Raw genomic sequence first — 24,535 nt, 5'->3', positions numbered from 1 at the left:
GACTAAATTCTGGTAGAGACTTGAAAAATAGTAGCAGTTTTTTCCCCTTGGCTTTCTGTGGTTGAACGTTTACCAAATGCATTGGAAGGGCCGTTGTGATCTGAGGCCGCAGCTTTTTGATCTAGAAGAGACCTGACTGATGATCCCTCAAGGGGCCCTTGGACCAAATGCAGCTCCTCTTGGTTTAGCAAACCTGAGATCATTTAGTCATCCCCTTCTCCCTCCTATCTTTCAAACCAAAAAATAATTTTAACAAAGCTTTATGTAATTAGCAAGCAAACATTACTGTCAGGACGATTGTCTTCTGCCAGGAGTTGGGCTAAACAAGGAAAAGCTGAGGTCATGGGCTCCAGGCGGAGCACCTGCCATGAAAGGAAAACTGAAAGGCGCCTGTCATCCGTGCCCAGTGTGTGGGCCTGGCATGGCTTCCCTGGCTTTATTCATTGGGAGAATCTGAGAACCATTGTGTGAGTCGCAGAAGTAATCAAGAGTGTGGCCTTTTTTCTTCCTTCTGCCTATAACTATCACCACTTTGGAGGATGCTTGGAAGAAGTGGAAGAAGCCAAGTGCTGACACTGAGTTTGTTTAGTGTTGCCTAGTGACCAGGCCATGAATACTCACTGAAGATAGGTGCTGAGGGCTTTCTGATTTAAGGGCATCTCTGAGAGGCCCCAACTGACCTGGTGTGTTTACCCTACCGATTGTACTCTGTGACTGATAAGGCTTCACAAATGGTTTCCAAAGCTTCAAGACACTGAAGGGTGTTTCTGAGTGTTGTTTTTTTGTTTGTTTGTTTGTTTTTTGTTTGTTTTATTTTATTGAAGTTTCAGCATTCAGTATCAAAACCGGACTTGAGAATTCCACAAATGCCTGAAAATGGAAATTTCCTTACATTGTTAAATTGCCCAGAACTCAGTGGATTCCTACATTTTGAAGAGTTGCAGAGATGTGTGCTGAAAATGAAAACGGTTCTAGGAGAGGGTCATAATTTGTGATGGTGTAAGTTTTTGTAGCTGTCGTTGGAACCATACCTTAGGATATATTCAATTATCAAGTGACCCTATGAGTTTGAGTCGTTTTGAAAAGGAATGATACCTGTGGGGCATTGGTTCCAGGACCCCCATGGGTACCAAAGTCTTTGGATGCTCAAGACCCTGATATCCAGTGGCATGGTATTTGCACATAACCTACGAACATCCTCCCGGATGCTTTATTTTATTTTAGTTTAGTTTTTTGAGACAGAGTCTCACTCTGTCGCCCAGGCTGGAGTGCAATGGCACAGTCTCGGCTTACTGAAACCTCTGCCTCCTGGATTCCAGTGATTCTCCTGCCTCAGCTTCTGAAGTAGCTGAGATTACAGGCATGTGCCACGATGCCCCGCTAATTTTTGTTTTTTTAGTAGAGCCGAGGTTCCACCAGGTTGGCCAGGCTGGTCTCTAATTCCTGACCTCAGGTGATTTGCCTGCCTCGGCCTCCCAAAGTGCTGGGATTACAGGTGTGAGCCACTGCTCCCAGCCTCCTCCCTTACTTTAAATCATCTCTAGGTTACCTATAATAACTCATACAATACAAATGTTATGTAAATAGTTGTTATACTATATTGTTTAGGGAATAATGACAAGAAAAAAGTCTATACATGTTCAGTACAGATGGAATTTAGTTTTCTTTTTCTTTCTTTTTTTTTTTTTTTTGAGACAGGGTCTTGCTCTGTCGCCCAGGCTGGAGTGCAGTGGCGTGATTTCGGCTCACTGCAACCTCTGCCTCTCGGGTTCAAGCGATTCTTCTGCCTCAGCCTCCCAGGTAGCTGGAATTACAGGTGCCTACCACCATCCCTGGCTAATTTTCATATTTTTAGTAGAGAATGGGGGTTTCACCATGTTGGCCAGGCTGGTCTTGAACTCCTGACCTCAAATGATCTGCCCCCACCCCTCGGCCTCCCAAAGTGCTGGTATTACAGGCATGAGCCACCACGTCCAGCCCAGGTACAGTTTAAAAACAATTTTTTCGACCTGCAGTTGGTTGAATCCGTGGATGCAAAACTCACTGATAAGGAGGGCTAACTCTGTAATTGAGCCAAGAGCAAACCTTGTTCACAGGAAGAATGCAACATCCCTACAGTTTTGGGGAACCACTCTTTGAATCCCCAAAACCCCCTAAGAGATATGTGGCTTAGTGGTTGAATATACCTGTGGGTACCCCAGCTGACTTGTTAGTGGCTATGCAGGAAGATTGTTGCCAAATCCACCGATAGCCTGCATACCTTGGGTAAGTCCCTTGCAAGTTCAGCAGCAACTCAGCCCCTTTAAGGATGTTCCAGCTGCCTTCCCCATGAATTCAGCATCCCGTGTGGGTGGCCTTCCAGGGACCACAGCTGTTGCCTCATCATGTTTCCCAGAAAGTTCTGTAGCCTGCTTTCCACACAGCCTGCTCCTTCACCCCCCAAGATAGCTTCCCAGGGAATTTGTTGGCACCCAGAGGACAGTCCCCTGCCTGCTAGCTTTGGCCAACTGATCATGGACAGTCTGGCCTAGGGCAGTCCAGCCAGCTTCTCCACCATCCAAGGAGCTGCTCCATACCCTACCCTTCATTACTTGTAACTGGGCAGCTTATAAGGAACAGAAATCTGTTTCTCACAGTGTGGGAGGTTGGTAAGTCCAAGATCAAGGCGCCAGCAGATTTGGTATCTGGTGAGGGGTTTCTGATTCACATACGGTGTCTTCTCGCCATGTCCTCACATGCGCTTGTATGAACTCTTTGTGTATTTAGAAGAGTAAGCCTTTAGAGAATCTTCTCGTGACTACAGTAATAGGGTCAAGTACTTACTAGGTGCCAGATACAGTGTTTAGTATGTTTCATGTATGTGTTACCTAATTTAAACATCATGATATCCTTGACACAGGATATCTGGTAGTGATGAATTTAGTCAGTCCTACTGTCAAAGTTCAGCACAGCCACTTCTTCCTGTGACCATTGGCAAACTACCTCTTGCATCTGAGCCTCAATTTCCTCTTCTGTATATAATGAGGATAATAATTGTCCCTACCTTCTGGTGTTGTTGTGAAGACTGAGATGGTACATAAACAACATCAAGCCAGTAAAAAGTGCTCGCTCAATGTCAGTTGCTGCTGTAGTCATCTTTTCTTCTTCCTGGATTAACTTAGGCTTATTTTGCAGTTTGACATACATTACACTATGATGGTAAGGTAAAGTGCACGCATCGTTCTCCATTCTGATAACAAAAGTTGCTGGGTCCTTCGTCTAAGTGTTCCCCACTCTGAAGTCTTTCCCAGTCCTGTGAATCAGTATGAATCTCTCCTTCTCCGAACTCCACCAGCATCTCCTGTAAATTTCCTTGGGGACCTCATCCTACAGGACTGTAGTTCTTTGCACACCTGGCCTCCCCTGTGGACACTGGGATCCTCCATGGTGGAGGCTGTGCCCTCAACTCTCAGACCCCTGCATCTTCTTCAGTCCTCACCCACAGTAAGGTCTCAGTAGTTAGCTACTCAGTGAAATAATGCACTTTATTTTGAAGATCAAGTTTATGTTCAATTTGAGAATGATTAGCTTCTGTTTTGCTAGATAGCACACACACAAACCATTCTTCATATGTGAGTTCAGATCATTTTGAAAGGAAAAAGCTGTTTTTCTTATGTTCTTAATCTAGGAACTGTGCACATTTCTTAAATCCTAAGGATACTGGCACCACGTAGTAGGTTGTTGGAGTATACAAACGTGCTGGAAGCTGTGGACTGTTCTACTTGTTGCTCAGTATTTGTTAACATCAAGTGAATTTTTCACATGTGTGAAACTTCTCAGTGCCTTCCACCTTCGTGCTCTGTTTCCATGGATGGCAGTGCTGCTAGAGATAAGACCCAAACAAAACCAGTTACCTGGCTCTGTGTGACGTGGACAGTCTGGGGTACAGTTAGAGTTGATAATGGAGGCTTAATAGTCTGCTGTACATTATTTCTTTCTTTCTTTTTTTTTTTTTGAGACAGAGTCTCACCCCATCGTCCAGGCTGGAGTGCAGTGTCTCAATCTTGGGTCACTGCAACCTCCACTTCCCAGGTTCAAGCGATTCTGCTGCCTCAGCCTCCTGAATAGCTGGGACTACAGGCGCGTGCCACCACGCCCCACTAATTTTTTATATTTTTAGTAGAGACGGGGATTTACCATGTTGGCCAGGATAGTCTCGATCTCCGGACCTTGTGATCCGCCCACCTCGGCCTCCCAGAGTGCTGGGATTACAGGCGTGAGCCACTGCACCCAGCCTGTTATTTCAAATTCTCTGGCAAAATGATCTGACCACCGAAAGCTGTGACATACTAGCCAAGAAGCCTGCTGCACCAGGCTGGTGCCAGGGATGGGTGCTGAGGACAGGGGCTTGGCATCTGCAGTTGTTATTCTGAGTGTCCAGGCAGATAAAAGCAGGTGGAGCTGGGGCCTGTGTGGAATTCCAACCAGGAGAGAGTTTTCAGGGGAAGCCAAAGAAGCCACATCTGTGTTCAAGCCCTGGGGATGATTTTAGGACAAAAGTAGAACTTGAAGATAAGCAGGCAAGGAGCTAGGTGAGGGCAGTCTCAGAAGTAAGGGTGTTAAGAGACTGGGGTGCCCACAGCAACTTCTCGTTGGAGTCCTGGCCCCTGTGGTGCATGGTGCGTGGGTTGGTTTACAGACCTGCAGCTCTCTGTGGGACTTGGAGCAAATCTGTTAAACTCAGAGGGCTTCTGACTTACTAGTTGATGTTTGGACTGGATGCCTTCCAGGTTCCAGTCTAGCTCGAACATGCTGTTACTTGGGTTCATTTTATTACTTTGATAAGCATTTAACGTTTACATTTTTAACTTGCATTTTTATATTTGAGGATCTTTTCCTAGCTGGTGTTTGAAGTGCATTTCTGATATCCACATAGCCATGCTACAAGCTAATGATGCTAAATTAACTTTTGTAGCAGTTTGCTGTTTACAGGAGTTTGGTTAAGGAACTCAAATTACATTCACTTAATATTGTGCGACACTATATAAAAATGTTCACATCAGGAAATTAATGTCTTTCATAAAAGTATGCCGCTTAGTTCATTAATTAAAAATAGCGTTTTTATCTTGCTCATTTAGGAAAGATGAGTTCTGGCATAAAGAAGCAGTCCTTGCTTTGGGGAGGAATTAGCCTGGGGGCAAAGAGTAAGGGCCCCAGAAGTGGGTTCCCCAAGTTCACATCCCAAGTCTGCCGCTGGTTAGCTCCTGACTCTGGGTACATCGCATAACCTCCCTGAGCATTAGCATCCTCATTTGTAAAATGAGGATAAACCCATCTAGGGCCATTGTGAAGATTACACGAAGTGTACATTTAAAACTGCAAGCCCAGTGCTGATATGGGCCTGCGCTATCAGTGTGGCCTTTGCGGGGGATGAGACATTTAGAAATACGGTGTTTTTCTTTTCTTTTGCTCTTTGAGACAGAGTCTCACTCTGTCGCCCAGGTTGGAGTGCATTGGCCTGATGTCAGCTCACTGAAACCTCTGCCTCCTGGATTCAAGTGATTCTCATGCCTCAGCCTCCCGAATACCTGAGATTACAGGTGCCCGCCAACATGCCTGGCTGATTTTTGTATTTCTAGTAAAGACTGGGTTTTACCATGTTGGCCAGGCTGGTCTTGAACTCCTGGGCTCAAGAGATCCACCCGTCTTTGCCTTGCAAAGTGCAGGGATTAGAGGCATGAACCACTGTCCCAGCCGGAAATACAGTACTTTGAAGCAAAGGAATTTCATATCATTATACGTCAGCAGATACAGTGGTCCCCTTATCCGTGGTTTCACTTTCTGTGATTTCAGTTACCTGCAATCAACTGTGGTCCAAATACATGTGAATGCAGCATAATAATATTTTTTGAGAGACCATATTCATAAAGGTTTAATTATTAATACAGTATATTATCATTGTCCTATTTATTGTTGTAAATTTCTTACTGTGCCTAATTTATAAATTAAACTTTATCATAGGTATCTACTTATAGGCAAAAACATAGTCTGTATAGTCTTCGGTACTGTCCTCAGTTTCATGCATCCGCTGGGGTCTTGGAACGCATGTCCCAGGGATAAGGGGGGACTGCTGTTCTTTGGAGTCTCTAGAATTTCTTTTCTTTTTTTTTTTGTTTTGTTGTTGTTGAGACAGATTCTCACTCTGTCGCCCAGGCTGGAGTGCAGTGGCGCAGTCTCGGCTCACTGGAACCTCTGCCTCCCGGGTTCAAGCGATTCACCTGCCTCAGCCTCCTGAGTAGCTGGGACTACAGGCACCTGCCACAAATGCCTAGCTGATTTTTGTATTTTTAGTAGAGGTGGAGTTTCACCATATTGGCCAGGCTGGTCTCGAACTCCTGACCTTGTGATCCACCTGCCTCGGCCTTCCAAACTGCTAGGATTGCAGGTGTGAGCCACCGCGCCCAGCCCGGAGTCTCTAGAATTTCAAGTCAGCAGTAGAAGTGGTTGGTGCAGAGAGTTGAAGTTTTAATTGCAGTAGTGTCTTTCCCCAGTTGGTGTACATTTCACATCCTTGATTTGGTTAATTGACTTTCTAGAAGCCAGACATGGTGGCTCACACCTGTAATCCCAGCACTTTGGGAGGCTGAGGTGGGAGGATTGCTTGAGGCCAGAAGTTTGAGACCAGCCTGGGAAACATATCGAGACTCCCGTCTCTACAAAAATAAAGTAAAAGGTTAACATTTAGCCAGATGTGGTGCTGCATACCTGTGGTCCCAGCTACTTGGGACTCTGAGGTGGGAGGATCACCTGAGCCTGGGAGATTGAGGCTGCAGAGAGCTGTGATTAGGCCACTGCACTTCAGCCTGGGTGACAAACCAAGAGCCTGTCTCCAAAACAACAACAAAAAATTTAGTTCCTAGGTTTAAGTAGGGCAGTTTGAACAATAATGTGTCCCATCTGCAGCCAGGAGCTGTTTCTTGAGTACTCTCTGAGAAAGGGCAGGGTGCCCTGGGTATATGGATGAGAGAATGGAAGTCATCACTGCTTTTAGAGATGTAATGATCTAGTTGAAGAGAGATTACATCCAGGGCATGCAGAGTAATAGCGTTCCTTTAAGTATTGTGGTGATCCATTAGGTTAATTATGTGTTTTTGCTAGACTCGTTAGATAGTGTTGTGTCGTGCATCCGCTTCACACATACCTATCAGGGCAATCCCCTTACCCAGAGGAGGCTGGGCTGATCTTAGGCTGTTTGTGTTTTTAACACCTTTAGTCTACTGTGTTTCCACATCATTTATACAGGGCTTTGTTGAACAGTTGCTTTGGTCTGCTTGAGTCCCATCTGCCCCAAATCCTAATTATGAACACCTCCTTGGCAGCCCTTGCTTCGGTGGGCTCTGGGGACTCTGGCTCAGTCGTTGATATCTAGATAAAGATCCCTGGAGTCAGTCTGTTAAAAGGAAGGTGAGCAGAGCAGTGACAGATGCTGTCTTTGTCTAGTGTGGGCCTTCCTGCCATAACCATGAAAATTTTCTCCACGGTGACGCAGAGGAGGATTTAGGCATTGGAGCCGGCGCCCAGGCAATTGTGCTGTTCTTGGTTGCACATTTGTTCTCACACCCTTCGTTGCTTCACCTCTGCCCTTCTCCCCCTGCCCCCATCCCCGGGCAGTGCTGTCTTTGTAAAATGAGCCCATTTTTAGTGCACATCTCCCTAACACATTTTTCTCTCTCCTCCTACAGGGGAGTTGCTGAGTCAGCCCAGACCGGAAGGAGTGGCAGAGATCATTTGCCCCAAGAACGGCAGCGAGCGAGTGAATGTTGCCTTGGTTTACCCACCCACGCCGACTGTGATCAGCCCCTGTTCCAAGTGAGTTCTCAAAGTCCCTCTGGCCCCCGGACCTGGCTCCTGATCCCAGCTCCACAGATATGACAACAAAAATCCAGGTTAAAGTGCATCTGCACAAACCTTGCAAAGTCCTCCTGAACAGACATAATTCTTCTGGATGACATCAGCATCATGATTTATGCAGCAAAACAGGAACTTTTATTTCCTCTTTTTTGTGATTTTTTTTTTTTACTTTAGCTAATAAAGTCAGAACATTTTTTAACAGCCTTTTTGAGATGCCATTCACATACCACAGTTCACTTACCTAAGTGTACAGTTCATTGGTTTTTAGTTTATTTGCAGGTATATGCAACCAAAAAACTTTTTTTTTTTTTTTTTTTTTGAGATGGAGTCTCACTCTGTCACCCAGGCTGGAGTGCAGTGGCGCGATCTTGGCTCACTGCAAGCTCTGCCTCCTGGGTTCACACCATTCTCCTGCCTCAGCCTCCCGAGTAGCTGGGACTACAGGCGCCCGCCACCACGCCCGGCTAATTTTTTTGTATTTTTAGTAGAGACGGGGTTTCACCCTGTTAGCCAGGATGATCTCGATCTCCTGACCTCAGGATCCGCCCGTCTTGGCCTCCCAAAGTGCTGGGATTACAAAAGAAAATATTTTTTTGATGGGCAGTCTTAACTCTGTCATTGCAGAATTAAGTTGGCTCTCACATCAAAAAACAGTGCAGGCCCATTCCATGAGCAAAGCCTGCAGAAAGTCAGTAATAGACTGTTTTTTGTTGCATGGTTCTGATTTTGGAGTCAGTCCCTGAAAATCAAGGGCTGTGCAGTTTGCCACCACCTTGCCCCAAAATGGACTTGAAGACAGAGAATGTACACATGCAAAGTAACTTTTAGATAGAACATTGGGTTACTACTATTCTAGATAACACTCATCCTGTTTGTTTGGGTTTTATGTGTGTGTGTTTTTTGTTTTGTTTTGTTTGTATTAAGAACCAAAGAGGCCACTTTTAAGCTGAGATGAAATGCCTGTTACCTCAAATCCTGAAAAGCAGCAGCCACAGATCTTCTTGGGTCAGATCTCATGATCTGGGTGATGTCAGCACCATGATTTCTCCAGCATAGTATTCATATCCATGCAGCAAACTCGACTTTTTCTTCCTAGCTGGCCACATGGAATTTTTTAATGAAAAAATTATGTATGAATCTAAGCCTGTTTTTAGGGAGGTTGGAAAGTGTGCCTTTGGGAATTGTGACCTGTCATCTCCTCTTGGGAAACTTGCTGTCCGGCTGCATTCCAGGCAGTGTGACGGGCGTCCGTCTCGCCCCTCACATGGCAGCTTTCCTGCCTTTGGTGTGCTCCCTGCAAAGCGAGGGTTCCCAGTGTCATTCTTACTCATTAGCTGCTGCAGTAGAAGTAGAGGGCACTCGGCTCAGTGCCCCGTTTCTCCAAACTGGGAAACTCATTACATAGAACATCCCTAATCTATCCTTGCTGGAAAATATCACTGAACACCCAAGGAAAACTGTTATCTAATGTTCTTGTATTCAGAGTACTATTTAACTATCATGTGCATAGTTTAATTTATCACTGACCCTAAGACATTGTGAATCTTGAAGTGCTTCTTAAATATTAAAATAGGATTACAGAATAACTGTTAAAAGTAATTGCACAATTACTTTTGCACCAACCGAATATTAACCTGAATATCCCCTGTCCTGAACATATCAAACAACAGAAATTTTATTGTTTCTTTTTTAATTTCTTTGAAATTGTACATATTGGTCCCTTTCTTTCAGATCCACCTGGGTGAGGATGGATAAGGGGATATTATATGTTGTCTTTTTCTTCTGTCTCTTTTTTTAATACCCCGTAAGTTCTTAAAGCTCAAGCGGATATTACAGAACCAGCAAGGTATGAAACAGAGGAAACAAAAATTCACTATACTTTTCATTGGCGTAAACTTTCCAGAGCCAAGAGAGACATGAACCTATTGTTTTGCCATAGCCACATGCCGTCGAATAGGTGCGATAGAGATAGGAGTTAAAATATCCATTTGCACTAGAAACCTTCCTGGCACCAAGCCAGCTTTATCAGTGTTTTCCCATGGGCTTCTTGTACTGCCGCAGAAAGACCACGTGTATACCAACCTGAAAAAAATGTTATCAGCCTCTCTCTCGACAGCGTATTGAACCTGAATGAACAAGCAGCCTAAAGTCATGGTTAAGCGGCGGTACATGGCGCCAGACATCCAGATGCCGAGGAAGCCTCTTTAGGCATTGAACCACTTTTGACCTAGCTATCAGAATCATTTTATTTTGAAATAGGTTAAAAAAAAGTCTCATGAAATGGATGACAGCTTTGCAATATAATTCTCAACTCTAAATGAAGGAATGTTCTCTAAGTAGGGAAGTTTCATATTCCTGGCAAGACGTTTCTTGGAAAATTACCATATTTTAGTGCAGCTGCAAGGGGTAAATGATCTCTTGTGTGACTTTATAGAAAAGCACACGTAGATGCGAAGCCTGTGCTCGAGCTGCCCAGTGTTCCCCCACCTTCACCGCCTTAAGCACCCACAGTTTACATCCATGAACACATGGACAAAAACAAACTCATGTGGAGGCCGGGCCAGGCTCCGGGGAAGGTCCCATTCATGGGTGGTTGACAGTGGATTGGAAGCGGGAGATTTGGGGGGATCGATTAGGATAGCTGGCAAAGAATCTGTGGTTAAGTCAACACAGCTTGGGCCTGAGCCTGAGACTTGGGGTCTCAGCAGGCACTAGACATTGGAAGTCCGGGGCTATTGCACTGGCTTTCAACTCCAGCCAAGGTAACTTAAGCAGGTCACCATAGAGGTCAGGCTTTTTTTTTTCTTTTTTGACAAAGGGTCTCACTCTGTCACCCAGGCTGGAGTGCAGTGGTGCGATCTCAGCTCATTGCAACCTCCACCTCCAGGGTTCAAGTGATTCTTCTGCCTCAGCCTCCTAAGTAGCTAGGACTACAGGTGCACACCACCACACCTAGCTAATTTTTTGTATTTTTTGGTAGAGACGGGGTTTCATCATGTTGGCTGGGCTGGTCTCGAACTCCTGACCTCAAGTGATCCATCTGCCTCAGCCTCCGAAAATGCCAGGATTACAGGCATGAGCCACCGTGCCCGGCCAAGGTCAGGCTTTCTTAATCAGACCTGTTAAGTTAGAATTTCTCAGGGAAGGGACCAGGCATGAGTCACTAAAAAATAGAAGAAGCCACCCAGATGAGTCTAACGTGTGTACACGACTTTCTGATGGTTCAGTTCCAGTCCATGCCTCTAAGGGTGGGTTTTCTGGCCAGTGGGGCCTTAGGACTGCTCTGTGGTCAATACCTGCTCTGCAGCACAAAGGCAAAACTGTCCATGCTGTCTGCTCTCAGCCTCAGCACAGTGCCTCCCACTCTCAGGTAAGGTGAACATATCACTCACTGTTCAAATCAGAAGAGGATTGAGAGTGATGGGACGGCTGTCAGTCATGTTGGGATGATGGGTGCCCTAGAGAAAGCTCCCAGGTAGACCAGAATAATTACCCTTGGTGATTGCTGGCTTTTGTGGGGCTTAGGTGGCTGATCTAGATCTCATGATGGTTTTTAAAAAGACATTCCAAGCTCTTCTTTGGCTGGTTTAGCCCTCTCCTTTATTGGTCAAATCAGAGACTTGTCATTTAACTGCCTGTCTTTGACTAATGGTGCTGCAATGCTTTCTTTATAAAGAAGAAACTGTAGATGACTGTTACCTGATTGGCCTTTTTTAAATGAATTCCAAGCTTTTCTAAACAATTTGTAGACATTTTATTTCCCCATGGGGAGAGACAGAGAATAAGAAGTAGGTAGTGATTTTTTTTTTGTTTTAACAACATGATTTACTCTTATAACTTGTCTCAGTGGATTGGTGGTTGAGGTCTCCACCAGCGTTTCATTGGGAAGAGGTTTCAGGAACTGGATGAAATGCCTCCCCTTCTGCACCTCACCCTCCAGGGAGAAACAGGAGCTGAGTGGCTTCTTCTCCCCCTTGCTGATTATCAGATAGAAATATGAGTCATTTCCATGCTTTGAATATCTTGAGATGATTTTCAAGGATATCTGCATTTAAGATGAGGTGAACATTCACCTAGTAGCAAATTTGCCTGGGTTGCTCTGAAAAATTCTGGCCTCCTCAAGGATACAGATTGTGACAGATACATTTTTAAAAGCTTTATTGATGTATAATTTCCATACCAGAAAATTCACCTGTGCAATGATTACTAACGTATTTACAGAGTTGTATTTATACAACCATCACCACAATCTAATTTTAGAACGTTCCTTCACCCCAAAAAGAAATCTCCTGCCTATTTGCAGTTAACTTGTGTCTTATCCAACACCTAGTTCATGCAGTCAGTAAGTTTTTTTTGTTTGTTTTTTTGGTTTTTTTTTTTTGAGATGAAGTCTCACTCTGTAGCCCAGGCTGGAGTGCAGTGGCGTGATCTTGGCTCACCACAACCTCCACCTCCTGGGTTCAAGCAATTCTTCTGCCTCAGCCTCCAGAGTAGCTGGGATTATAGGCACACGCCACTGCACCTGGCTAATTTTTTATTTTTTGTATTAGTAGAGAAGGAGTTTCACCGTGTTGACCAGGCTGGTCTTGAACTCCCGACCTCAGATAATCCGCCCGCCTTGGCCTCCCAAAGTGCTAGGATTACAGGCGTGAGCCACACGCCCGGCCAATAAATATTTTTAGTGTCACTTTCAGGAATGGTTTTGCTGGCTGGTGTGTTAGTATGAAGCAGATTTCTGAGCTTTTTGTTTTTTGTTTTGTTTGGTTTTGTTTTGGGACAGAGTCTCACTCCTTCACCCAGGCTGGAGTACAGTGGCATGATCTCGGCTCACTGCAACCTCTGCCCCCTGGGTTCAAATGATTCTCCTGTTCTCCCTGCCGAGTAGCTGGGACTACAGGTACATGCCACCATGCCTGGCTAATTTTTGTATTTTTGGTAGAGATAGGGTTTCACTGTGTTAGCCAGGATGGTCTCGATCTCCTGACCGTGATCCGCCTGCCTCGGCCTCCCAAAGTGCTGGGATTACAGGCGTGAGCCCCTGCGCCTGGCCGATTTCTGAGTTTTAAAGAGGTTCTCATAAACACGTTATCCTTGGCACAGTTCAGTATAAAGGCAGTGGCTTGTCTTGCTCCTGCCACTGCCAGCCCCCTATTTCCTGGATGGTGGAGAGGAGCGGGAGCTGCTTGGAGGGCTCCTCCTTTAGAACTTCTTCATGGCAGCCTAATTAGGCCCTAGATATTTCAGGGGTACTGAGCCTTGACATTAGGAGTCAAAAGATAGGGCAAACATATACTTCCCGTGGGCAAGGTAGGAAGCAAGTAGATCGCATTATCTTTTAAAGCTTTTATTTGTGAATTCCTGTCTCTGTCCAGCTACTCTTCAGGTTGAGACCCAATATTCCAATTCCCAGGGAGTGTGAGCTTCTCTGGACAAATGGCAGCTTGCTGGTTGCGTTTCATTTCTAGGGTTCCTGCAGAATGCTTCTCTTTCTCCTTCCAAAGAGCTTTAGAGCAAATCCGTCCTCCACCAAACTGAAGACTCTTTGATAACCTGCCAGATAACCCAGTTTATCTACTGATTTTTGTGTCAAAGACCAAGCAAATTCAACAGGTCATCATATGAAAATGTTTTACCTTGAGGCATTACTGGAATGCGACCCACATTCTAACATGTGGTTTCTTAATGGACTGACCCTTGAATATACAGGAAATGGGCATGTGTCACTCTTATTTCCTGACGGTTGACGTTTCTCCTGCAGCAATACCGTATCTGTCTTTGCTCCGATATGTGGGGAATGGTGGGAGTTCTGAGACTGAAGAAGTTAGTTCATTCTGATTTTGGCTGATCATGTGTTAACAGAATTAGCAAAAAAAAAAAAAAAAAAAACGGGTGGGGTGGTGGTTTGAAAATGGTTGAGCTAAGCTTTCTCCTTTTTTAGGAAGTACTAATAATAATAGAGGGGAAGGCTGAGTTATTGCATTTCGAAATACCCTTTTAAAATCTTGGATTATTGCCCCTATACTGTAGAGTTCCCATTCAAGCAAGATCCCCACTAAATTCCAGTTACTTGGTGTTTGTAAGTATTCTCAGAAGTACCGTGGTTACTTTGCACAGGAATTTTGGCAGTAACATCGTTTTGACATAAAGACATTTAAGACCAGTTGCAGTAGCCTTTCATAAAAAGCAGGATGAAGTCTGTAGCCTTTATATCACCAAATAAACAGGCCATGTATGCCTAACAGCACACAAATTAGCATGAACTTGATAAAATATTTTTAAAAGGCAGTGGCGTGATATGAATTAGGCTTCATCACAATGGAGAATTTTTCACTGACCACAGAATTTTAAAATGTGGAGGGTGAGGATGGGATGGTATTTTATAAGAAAAGGCCACATGTGGAGGTTGCCTGTGGGGTGTTTCACATTGATTTGCATTGATTTGTTCTGTTCTATGCAAGGAGTGAGGCAGCTCTTTGCCTTGCTATTTTAACAAGCTAGGAGGAATTGTGTTTCTTTAATTATTTAGTCTCCCGTCAGCCACATTGATACTGGAATTTTTCCCTCTCTGCTTAGGTATCTTCATACTTTCTTGGAAAATTAAGTGGAAAAGATAGTGCTTCTTTTCCTTATGCCATCATTTTTACTGTACCCAAACTGTGACTTTAGGAGCACCAATTTTTAAGGGTAAGTCTCCGTGAAACAGAGAGAATTTCTTAAATAGGTAAGGCCCTCGTGAGGACTCAGAGAGATTAGGGGGGATATGGGGGTGTTGGGATGAAGAGATTTTGGAGAACAGGAATCCTAGACAAACCTTATACATCTCTAGAATCAAGTTGCATATGGGAATTAGGAGGAAGGGAACTGCTTGATTCTTTTGCTTAATTCACTATGATATTGCATAGACAGTGATCTTAGATCCTTGTTCAAAAAAGGAAGTCATTTTTAAAAAATGTTAATATTATGCAGAAATAAAACATCAAGTGGGTCCACACCTTCAGGAACTACACAGGAAAGTACCGGGATGGTCACAAGTAGGGAAAGGGAGGGACTGGGGGCAGGAGGGGAGAGGGGAGGAACGGGCAAGGCCGGGTAGGCAGGTCTAGGACAGGCTTATTTGAATAATCTCAGTGGCCCTGGGGCAGAGGGGTTGCCTTAGTCGTCTGGCACCTGGCTCAGGGGTGATTAGGGCAGGTGGATGGTGGCCTGGAGTGTGAGAGCCAGTAAAGGAGGTGTTCCAGGTGTGGGTTCAGGATTAGTTGGTTTGTATTTGAAGAGTATACTCCGGGCAAATTGTTTTACCATCTCTAGGAATTGGCTAATCCTAGGAGGGGCAGTCCCTCCAGAGTTTGCAAGGTCCGGAGTAGGAAAGCACCAGAATACAGAAAATAAAAGACATGGTTAATACAACATGCCATGGCTTCAGTTTCAGCCTAAGCGTTTCAGTACCTTCAGTCATAATTTCTTTGTTGCATCCTGGAAGGGCAGACTTCAATTCCCTAACCTGGGAGGACTCGGGGGCTGGGTGCCCCCCAGGCTGGACCCTCCCTTCAGCCCCAGACCTCTGTTTCCAGTGTCTCACCTGGCATCATCCCTGGATGTCTGTAGGCTTCACAGGTGTACAGCTGAATTTATTGCCTTCCTCCTGCAAAGTTCTTCCTCAGTCTGTGACCTGTCTTGGGTAACAGCGTAGCTTTGTACCATCGGCTCCAAGCTAGGAGTCCGTGAGCCTCAATGCCTTCCTCTGCTTTCTTCCCTATATGTAGTAATTCTCCAACACCTTTTATCCCATCTCATCTGTGTCCTGACGTGAATGAATTTGACCCACATCTTCAGCTTCAGCCTCGGGCTTCCCTCTAGGGCCCAACCCCCCCAGCCACCACTTCCCCCATCTCTGCCAAGGTTCCTGTGACTGAGTCTCAGCTGGCTGCCTGCTCTCTTATCTTTTTGTCCTTCAAACCGACAATAATTGTCTTTTAACATCAGACCCCATCACATCTCTCCCTGTTGAAAAGCCTTGGATGGCTTCCTGGTGATCACAGGCTCAAGTTCAAACTCCTGGCCGTGGCTCACAAGGCCCTGCACAATCAGACCCAGCCACTCTGCCAACACACAGATACTCCCTTACCATGGGAGGTCAACCGTGGTGGGCCGTGGCTGCCTCTCAGTCCGCTGGCTGGCTGCTGCCCTTCTCTCCTACCCAGTGAAGGCCCATTGGTCGCTGAGGCCAAGGTCATATGTCAGCTCCTCTGGGGAGCCTCCCCTAACCATCCTAACTGTAACCAGTCACTCTGTTCTTCATGTCTCCTCAATACTTTTTGTTTCTTTGTTTGAGACAGAGTCTTGGTCTGTCACCCAGGCTGGAGTGTATTGGCACAATCTTGGTTCACTGCACCCTCCGCCTCCCGGGTTCAAGCAATTATCCTGCCTCAGCCCCCCGAGTAGGTGGGACTACAGGCGTGCACCACCACGCCTGGCTAATTTTTGCATTTTTAGTAGAGACAGGGTTTTGCCATGTTGGCCAGGCTGGTCTCAAACTCCTGACCTCAGGTGATCTGCCTGCCTCAGCCTTCCAAAGCAGTGGGATTACAGGCATGAGCTGCCGCACCTGGCTCTCCTCAATACTTCTTATATACCTCATTTGGTAATGATCTCATAGTATCTTGGCTACTTTTTACCTGTGGCTTTTTCATCACATCTGACCCATCATTCATTCAACAGATCTTTGTTGAGTAATTATCCTCTAGTAGGCATTGGGCCGGGTGTTGAGGATACATAAAGAACTAAATCAAATCCTGCCCTCCAGAACCTAATAGCCTCTTTGGAGAAGACAGGAATCAAAGCCATAACCAGGCAAACTTATCAGAGTCTAATTATAATTGAAACATGGTACCTGCCGTGATAGGTGTATGAACAGAGTCTTGTAAGCACAGGGAAGAAAGAACTCTACCAGGAAGAATCAGGAAAAGTTCGAGGAAGTCGTATTTGAGATGGATCTTGAAGAAGGAGGACAAGTTTATGGAGCTAGAGAGGTGGGGAGAAACAGAGAAGGTTGGTGATTTTGATGGTTGTTTTCTCTAAGATCCCAAATGTGGAAAAAGGCATATAGATGTGAAACAATTTTCAAGCTGGTTGAACGGTGGGATTTTCCCTCTAGGTGTCCTTGATTAGGTATTCTTGTGTTTCTCAGTCTTACGTGTAGCCCGGGGAGCAGACTGTCTGCATTTCTGAAGGTCTGTCAGATTCAGTGGGAAAATGTTTATGTAACACATCTCCCACGTGAACCCAAAACTCACACCACCAAAGTTAGCTGCTAGGTTGAGACGTGTGTTTTTACACTGGCATCCTCCTTACAGTTAGATTGATTATATTATTAGTTGAATTTGAGGCAGTTTTCAAAACCCTCTCTTCTGGGAGTTTACTATATTAATAGGCATTCAAAAAATTCTCGTGGCAGAGTGCCTTAGAAATGTGAAACTCTTTCCTAGGGCTCCAAATATCCAACTTCTCTTTGAGCTTTGGAGTCAGATCACCCTAGTGAAAGGCCTGGCTCTGTCACTCGCTAGTATGCACCGTTGGGGAAGTTATTTCATCTTTTGGAACCTTAGTTCCCTTCTTAGTAAGATGCTGAGGCCGGGCGCAGTGGCTCACACCTGTAATCCCAGTACTTTGGGAGGCCAAGGTGGGCGGATCATGAGGTCAGGAGATCAAGATCATCCTGGCTAACATGGTGAAACCCCGTCTCTACTAAAAATGCAAAAAATTAGCCGGGTGTGGTGGCGGGCACATGTAGTCCTAGCTACTCGGGAGGCTGGGGCAGGAGAATGGCGTGAACCCAGGAGGCGGAGCTTGCAGTGAGCCGAGATTGCGCCACTGCACTCCAGCCTGGGCAACAGAGCGAGACTCTGTCTCAAAAAAAAAAAAAAAAAAAATACTGAGTAAGATGGAACTTACATGGTGGGATTATTAGGAGTTGAAGATAAATAATGCACTAGAGTGAACAACCTAATTCCTGGCACGTAGTTAGTAAATGAGAGGTTTTTGGTTTTTTTGTTTTGTTTTGTTTTGTTTTGCTTTGCTTTGCTTTGTTTTGGTGATGTCGTTATTATCATGCTTGAATGAGCCCATGACTGAATCTTGTATGGACTGGAGAAGTGTTTAGGCAGATGCTGAATTATCAGCGTCCATGAAATCAGTGTCTCTCCTAATGAGAGATAGGGGATTGGAGGAAACGAATCGTAACTCCTTTTTCCTTTCCTTTCAATGTCTTTGTATATTTTATTAAAAGTTGCTAAAAAAAAAAAAAAAACACTTTCAAAAACATCCCATCACATGTCATTGTAGGGAAGCAAAAATGAGAAAAACACTTGATATTTTTTCCTCTAACCATTTTATCGGAACTGAATCCCGCTTTATTTGCTGAGGCTGCAGTAGTTTATTCATTCTATATTGATCAGAGTCCAGATTTTCATGGACAACTTAACTTACAACATTTTAAGTAAAATCATGCATTTTAGGCGGACAGACATCTCACTTTTTAGTATATATTCCTTCTTCTAGAGGATTATTTGGTGTGTGTCTGCGTGTGACCGTGTGTGTTTATTGAAAAGAAACAGTTCCGTGTTTAGAGCTTTGGGTTGTTAGTTAGAGGTCTAGTTAAGCTATAAAATTACAGTGGAATAAGTGATGACAGCCAGTTAGTACAGTTCCCTCTTTAAAGCTGAACTGAGCTTAACACACCAACAGAAATGTTTGGCAAATAGACTGCTAAAATGACTCTTTCCTTTGTGGGGACATTAGTTGCCTGACATTTACATGTTTATAATGAGTCCTGGAAGTAGAAATGAAAATATGTGCAGAAAATAGATTTCTATCATCACTTCCTTTTCTTATTGAGGGTAGCATTGTCCAGTACCTTTTTGTCATCTCTGTGCTTTCTTCTTGTCCACCCATACAGGAAGAATGTTGGTGAAAAGCACAGAAACCAGTGACATTTGTGGCTGTGGAATTTCCATGGAGAAAAGAGAGCATCTGAACACCTGGACCATCTTTTGCACCTGGCAGACCCTCTGCACTCACCCCAGCGTGTTCTGTGAACTTGAGTGACAACGCGTGCTTGCAGGGTGCTTTTTGGAAGACTGGGGAAGAGGTGGGGAGGGGGTGGTGGGGGGAAGCATGGACGAGAACATGGAGCAAATGTTTTACAACCTGAACCTCAGAACTGTGATCCTCCAAGGAGCGCGCTACTTGAAGAAAAGAAAAAAAAAAAAAAAGTCGAATGGCTTCTCAGGGATTTTGTTTTCCGTGCACATATAAGCCATAGTTACAGTACAGGTGGCAGTATTTAGAGCACTCAGATTTCAGTTCTGTTAAATGTGAAAGAGGGATCGACTGACGTTCATTGCTGTTCCATAACTAGTATAAAATATGTATATGTTTATCTTTATTTTTATAATATGCAAATACATTTAAATTTATACAGTTTGAAGCTTCTAGCGTTAGTTCACACTGGGTGCAATATTCTGCATGAGAACTGTGCCAAGATGGGGCTGATTTCTTATTTTAGTATAAGACTTTTTTGTTTTTTCTTTATTCTTTAATCCTCTTCACATTAAAAAAAAAATCTCTCTGTTAGCCCATGGATTAAGTGTTGGTTCATAGAGATTGCCAATAATCAGAAAGAACCTTAAATGTGCATTTAAGACAGTGTCCCTTCCCTTCTTTTCAATAAAGGTCCCTGCCTATATAAATCATCTGGCACGCTGGTGGGAAATCCTTTGCTCTTCCAACGTGTTATTAGTGCTGGGCAGAGATGGGGCACACTCAGGGGCCAAAGAGGACAAAAAGTCCATGCAAAACTTGAGTCTTTTAATGGCTTAAGATAATCAGGAGTCAGTTCTGAATCGTACAAAGTGCTCTGCTTAATAAGTACCTTACTTAGCGGAGCACTTTGCAAACATATTACTTATTAGCAGAGCTCTTTGTAGACCTTCCACATCTGGCTGTCAGATCTTAAGGTTGTGAATTTAGACTCCAGTTACATTCATTGGAGAGCATAATCCCACACGGGTTATTTATAAATACAGAGCCTCTGATTGGACGGTCTCCTGCCAAGAACTAGTAAAACCCTTGTTTTAAAATCTTCACAAGGTAAAACTTAAAAAGCCAACCAAACAAATTGCTCTCCATTCTACTTTTAGTTGGGTCAAACAGCATATGCTACAGTAGTAACATGTTTTTCGGAGAGTGTAAAAAACTCTGTTTACATTTGCCTCCTCCGTGGGTTGATCGAAAATGTATAAAACTGACTGCTTCTCGCCAGCGTCAGACAAGAAGAGTGAGTTGCTGGTACTCGCTACTCTTTTACTTCTTTTGTAAAGTATTGACTCTTGGAAGGCTACAGTATACAAAGTCTCAACATGTGTTTTAAAAGAAATAAGGAGCAAGCGACTGCCCTGCTAGAAATCACAAACCGATTTTTGTAGAATATTTTGTGCCCCAGGCATTAATTTCACTGACTCCAGAACCTGCAGTTCAGAGAATGATTTCCTATGATGATAAAAATCGAATGGGATCAGACGATGTTTGCATTTTTTTAGTACTTGAATAGGACACCTCAAGTTTGAGATTTCATTTTCTTTTAGAACACAGTCACAAGATTAATCTGGTGAATCCTTTTGTCACAGTTCTCGTGTGTGTGTGCGCGTCTCCGTGTGTGTGTGTGCATGTGTGTAAAACTGAATGGTCACATTTAATTGCTTTTTGGACCATTGAATAGTTGGGAAGTAAGAATTTTTTAATTGGCATGAGACGGTTCCTCAACTGTTAAATTAACCAACTTTGACCCGTCTTTAGAAAAAGGCTTATTTGTATGATTTTGGGCTAACTCCCCGGGGACCATATTAAATGACAAAAATGCTCCTTTGGGTGACACACCCTACAAAGTATTTGCTGTTATGAACATAAACGCCCACATTCTTAATATCTAATATTTTTGACCAGTGATGTTTTGTGCTGTCATCTGAACCCTAGAGAAGCAGTGTCAGAGGAAACCTTGGTGTCACATGTGTCTTAGCAAAAGGGTTACCATGATAGAGGGTCATGTGACCAAAAGATGCTCCAGAGAAGCTTGAGAATTTGTTTCAAGGTGGGAGGAGGGTTGGAGATACAAAAATCACTCTGCTCTACAGGACTCTTCAGCTGTCTATGCAAGAAATTCCGTTTTCTCTTTCAGCACCTGGAAAGACACAGCAGCCCACCGAGGCGATAGGCGATTCACTAAGCACAAGAGGAATGTTTTCTAAGCAAGGCGTCCCTTGCCTCTCAAACAAATGCCCTCCAAGTTTGTTAGGGTTTCTATTCCTGCAACTTGTGGTATCAAAACCACTTCCTGGAATTGTCAAAGCACTGCCAAAATAAATGTTTTTCCCCCTTCTAAGAAAAAAAAAATGACAGTGCTCATATTTGACACTTGTGTATTGGACTCTCTTTTGAATGAATAAAAAGGAAAAGGGGTTTGGTGTAATTCCTGATGGGGTGCGTGTTGTTTTTCATGCCATGGTTTGTGAATTTTAATTGTGGTTTCCCATTTCGTTGTTGTAACTGGGCAGAAATTCAAAAAGAAAAATCAATAAAAATACAAAGAAATGGTTAAACAGTTGTATTCCCAGAACTTAATTATTTCAGATTTTGTTCATTTGTTTTTACTTTTAATTCTATCAGTTAAGGAATGACTGTTTTATAGTTTTAGTCCTTAGTGGTACTGTTGGAGCTGTGGGTGGTGGGTGGTGGTAGCTCTCATCTGTTTGGTCTCCGAAGAGAAAACTAAAGAATCCCTGTTTTAAAACTGCCTCTGTTTTCAGGCTGAGGATATAACTCTTGAAGATCAGCTCTCTTAAATCAGAATCTTTTTTTTTTTTTTTCAATGATCCACTATATTCCTAAGTCACAGCTGTTGAATTTATGGTAGCTTTGGAAGTTCCCCTGATCTTTCTTTCAAAGGCTCTTAGCAGAAGTCCTGCTACATACTGCCTCAGGGTGCCCTAGTTGCAAACTGGAAGAGCAGGCCTCTCAGGTACCCATCAGAGGATTTAGTCCTCCATATTGTTTAAATAAAGGCAAAGAGAAGATAAGGAAGGACCAAAACCAGGGTGTTAACGTGGTGAATCCATAACGGGTCTGCAGCAACCTCAATTCTTGCCTCCTCAGAAGAAAGAATTCAACTGAGGGGCATAAGACAGCAGGAGAGACGGAGGCAAGTTTTAGGGCAGGAGGGAAAGTTTATTAAAAAGCTTTAGAACAGGAACGAAAGGAAGTACACTTGGAAGAGGGCCAAGCAGGCGGCTTGAGAGATCAAGTGCACAGTTTGACCTTTGACCTGGGGTTTTATACGTGGGCATTTTTCCGAGGTCTCCCCTGATTCTTCCTTGGGGTTGGCCGTCCACATACGCAGTGGCCTCCCAGTGCTTGGGAGGGGGCGCACGCGCAATGTATTACTGGAGTTGTGCGCATGCTCACTTGAGGTCTTCTTCCCTTACTGGTTGAATGTTCCTAGAAGGTCCTATACCAGTCAAGCGCCGTCCTTTTGCCTCTTAATGCGCATGCTTGAGCCCACTCACCCAAATCCTGAGCTCTTATCCGAAAGCTGCTGATCACCAGCTTCAGGTGTTTTCTGTCTGTTGGGAGCCGGCCTTTCCCTGGCACCGGCTGTGACCAATTATTATTTTAGAGAGACAGTGTAACAACCACCTGACCATCTCACCTGATGGTTGCTGGGGGGCGTTTTTCCACCCTGCTCATGTGTGCCTGACTACCTACTGTAACAAGAGGAGCCCTGCCCTGAAGACAGCGCAATACAGGGAAGAAGGGATCGCTTCAGACCACGAGGGCCTCACTGCAAGACTCCTGACAAGGCAGGTAGAACCGTGGGGTGCGCAGAATTCAAAGCCACTTCTGCCAACAGAACAGAAGAAACCGGGAGGCAACTAGAATTTCCAAAAGAGAAGTGTCACAAGAGGTGCGTCCCACGTGGGAGAGGTGTGGCTGGCCCTACGGCTGCATCCCGCTGAGAGGTGACAGCGTGCTGGCCCTCCTCACAGCCCTCGCTCGCTCTCGGCGCCTCCTCTGCCTGGGCTCCCACTTTGGCGGCACTTGAGGAGCCCTTCAGCCCACCGCTGCACTGTGGGAGCCCCTTCCTGGACTGGCCAAGGCCGGAGCCGGCTCCCTCAGCTTGCAGGGAGGTGTGGAGGGAGAGGCGCGAGCGGGAACCCGGGCTGCGCGCGGCGCTTGCGGGCCAGCTGGAGTTCCGGGTGGGCGTGGGCTTGGCGGGCCCCGGACTCGGAGCAGCCGGCCAGCCCTGCCGGCCCCGGGCAATGAGGGGCTTAGCACCCGGGCCAGCGGCTGCGGAGGGTGTACTGGGTCCCCCAGCAGTGCCAGCCCACCGGCGCTGCGCTCGATTTCTCACCGGGCCTTAGCTGCCTTCCCGCGGGGCAGGGCTTGGGACCTGCAGCCCGCCATGCCTGAACCTCCCACCCCCTCCGTGGGCTCCTGTGCGGCCCAAGCCTCCCCGATGAGCGCCGCCCCCTGCTCCACGGCGCCCAGTCCCATCGACAACCCAAGGACTGAGGAGTGCGGGCGCACGGCGCGGGACTGGCAGGCAGCTCCACCTGCAGCCCCGGAGCGGGATCCACTGGGTGAAGCCAGCTGGGCTCCTGAGTCTGGTGGGGACGTGGAGAACCTTTATGTCTAGCTCAGGGATTGTAAATACACCAGTCAGCACCCTGTGTCTAGCTCAGGGTTTGTGAACGCACCAATTGACACTCTGTATCTAGCTATGCTGGTGGGGACTTGGAGAACCTTTGTGTGACACTCTGTATCTAGCCAATCTAGTGGGGATGTGGAGAACCTTTGTGTCTAGCTCAGGGATTGTAAACGCACCAATAAGCGCCCTGTCAAAACAGACCACTTGGCTCTACCAATCAGCAGGATGTGGGTGGGGCCGGATAAGAGAATAAAAGCCGGCCGCCCGAGCCAGCACTGGCAACCTGCTCGGGTCTCCTTCCACGTTGCGGAAGCGTTGTTCCTTCGCTGTTTGTAATAAATCCTGCTGCTGCTCACTCTTTGGGTCCACACTGCCTTTATGAGCTGTAACATTCACCTCAAAGGTCTGCATCTTCACTGCTGCCTGAGCCAGCGAGACCACCAACCCACCAGAAGGAAGAAACTGCCAACACATCCAAACATCAGGAGGAACAAAGAAACTCCAGACGCGCCACCTTAAGAGCTGTAACACTCACCACGAGAGTCTGCGGCTTCATTCTTGAAGTCAGTGAGACCAAGAACTCACCATTTCCGGACACACAGCAAACCCAAGCACTCACTCCGTGCCACTGCCTCCCTCCTCCTGGTGAAGGTCGTGCAATTAGCACACATCAATTTGGGCCTTGTTTTTCTTTATCAAGAAACTCAGTTCTTTGCTGACCAGGCCACGCAGAAGTACCTGTCAGTGGTGACAATTAGAAGTGCATTACTTATCACATATGTTGTTCCCTCCTAAGGCAATTTCCCCTTTTTGTGAGTTTTTTGAAAGAATTTCCAGGTTCACTGAACTTTTGTAAACCAAAAGGTGAGTGAGGCAGGTTTCAATCTA

General features: G+C 45.3%; 1 protein-coding gene and 1 long non-coding RNA gene across 4 annotated transcripts in view; one reads left to right on the top strand and one right to left on the bottom strand.

Annotated features, from left to right (window-relative positions):
- The window catches only part of MFHAS1 (multifunctional ROCO family signaling regulator 1), a 110,006-nt gene extending 88,464 nt beyond the window's left edge, over positions 1-21,542 (top strand). For 2 of the 3 annotated variants that reach the window (XM_528066.7, XM_063816862.1), the window contains 2 exons: positions 7,722-7,848; positions 18,845-21,542. In XM_528066.7, coding sequence (XP_528066.3) covers positions 7,722-7,848; positions 18,845-18,878 — 161 coding nt within the window. In that variant the 3' untranslated portion in view covers positions 18,879-21,542. Of the gene's footprint in view, positions 1-7,721; positions 7,849-14,463; positions 14,575-18,844 lie in introns of all 3 variants that reach the window. The other variant, XM_016959060.3, reaches the window with a different exon arrangement.
- Positions 13,219-15,716, bottom strand: LOC104004246 (uncharacterized). Its single transcript, XR_677141.3, has 2 exons — positions 15,470-15,716; positions 13,219-13,440 (listed from the first exon to the last, which is right to left on the bottom strand). It is a non-coding gene; the product is annotated as an uncharacterized LOC104004246 (long non-coding RNA).
- Positions 21,543-24,535: the final 2,993 nt, after the last annotated feature.

The sequence above is a fragment of the Pan troglodytes genome, chromosome 7 (genome assembly GCF_028858775.2).
Source record: "Pan troglodytes isolate AG18354 chromosome 7, NHGRI_mPanTro3-v2.0_pri, whole genome shotgun sequence".
NCBI classification, from domain to species: domain Eukaryota; kingdom Metazoa; phylum Chordata; class Mammalia; order Primates; family Hominidae; genus Pan; species Pan troglodytes.
The sequence above is the reverse complement of the archived record's forward strand: the minus strand, read 5'-3'. Positions and strand labels throughout refer to the sequence as shown.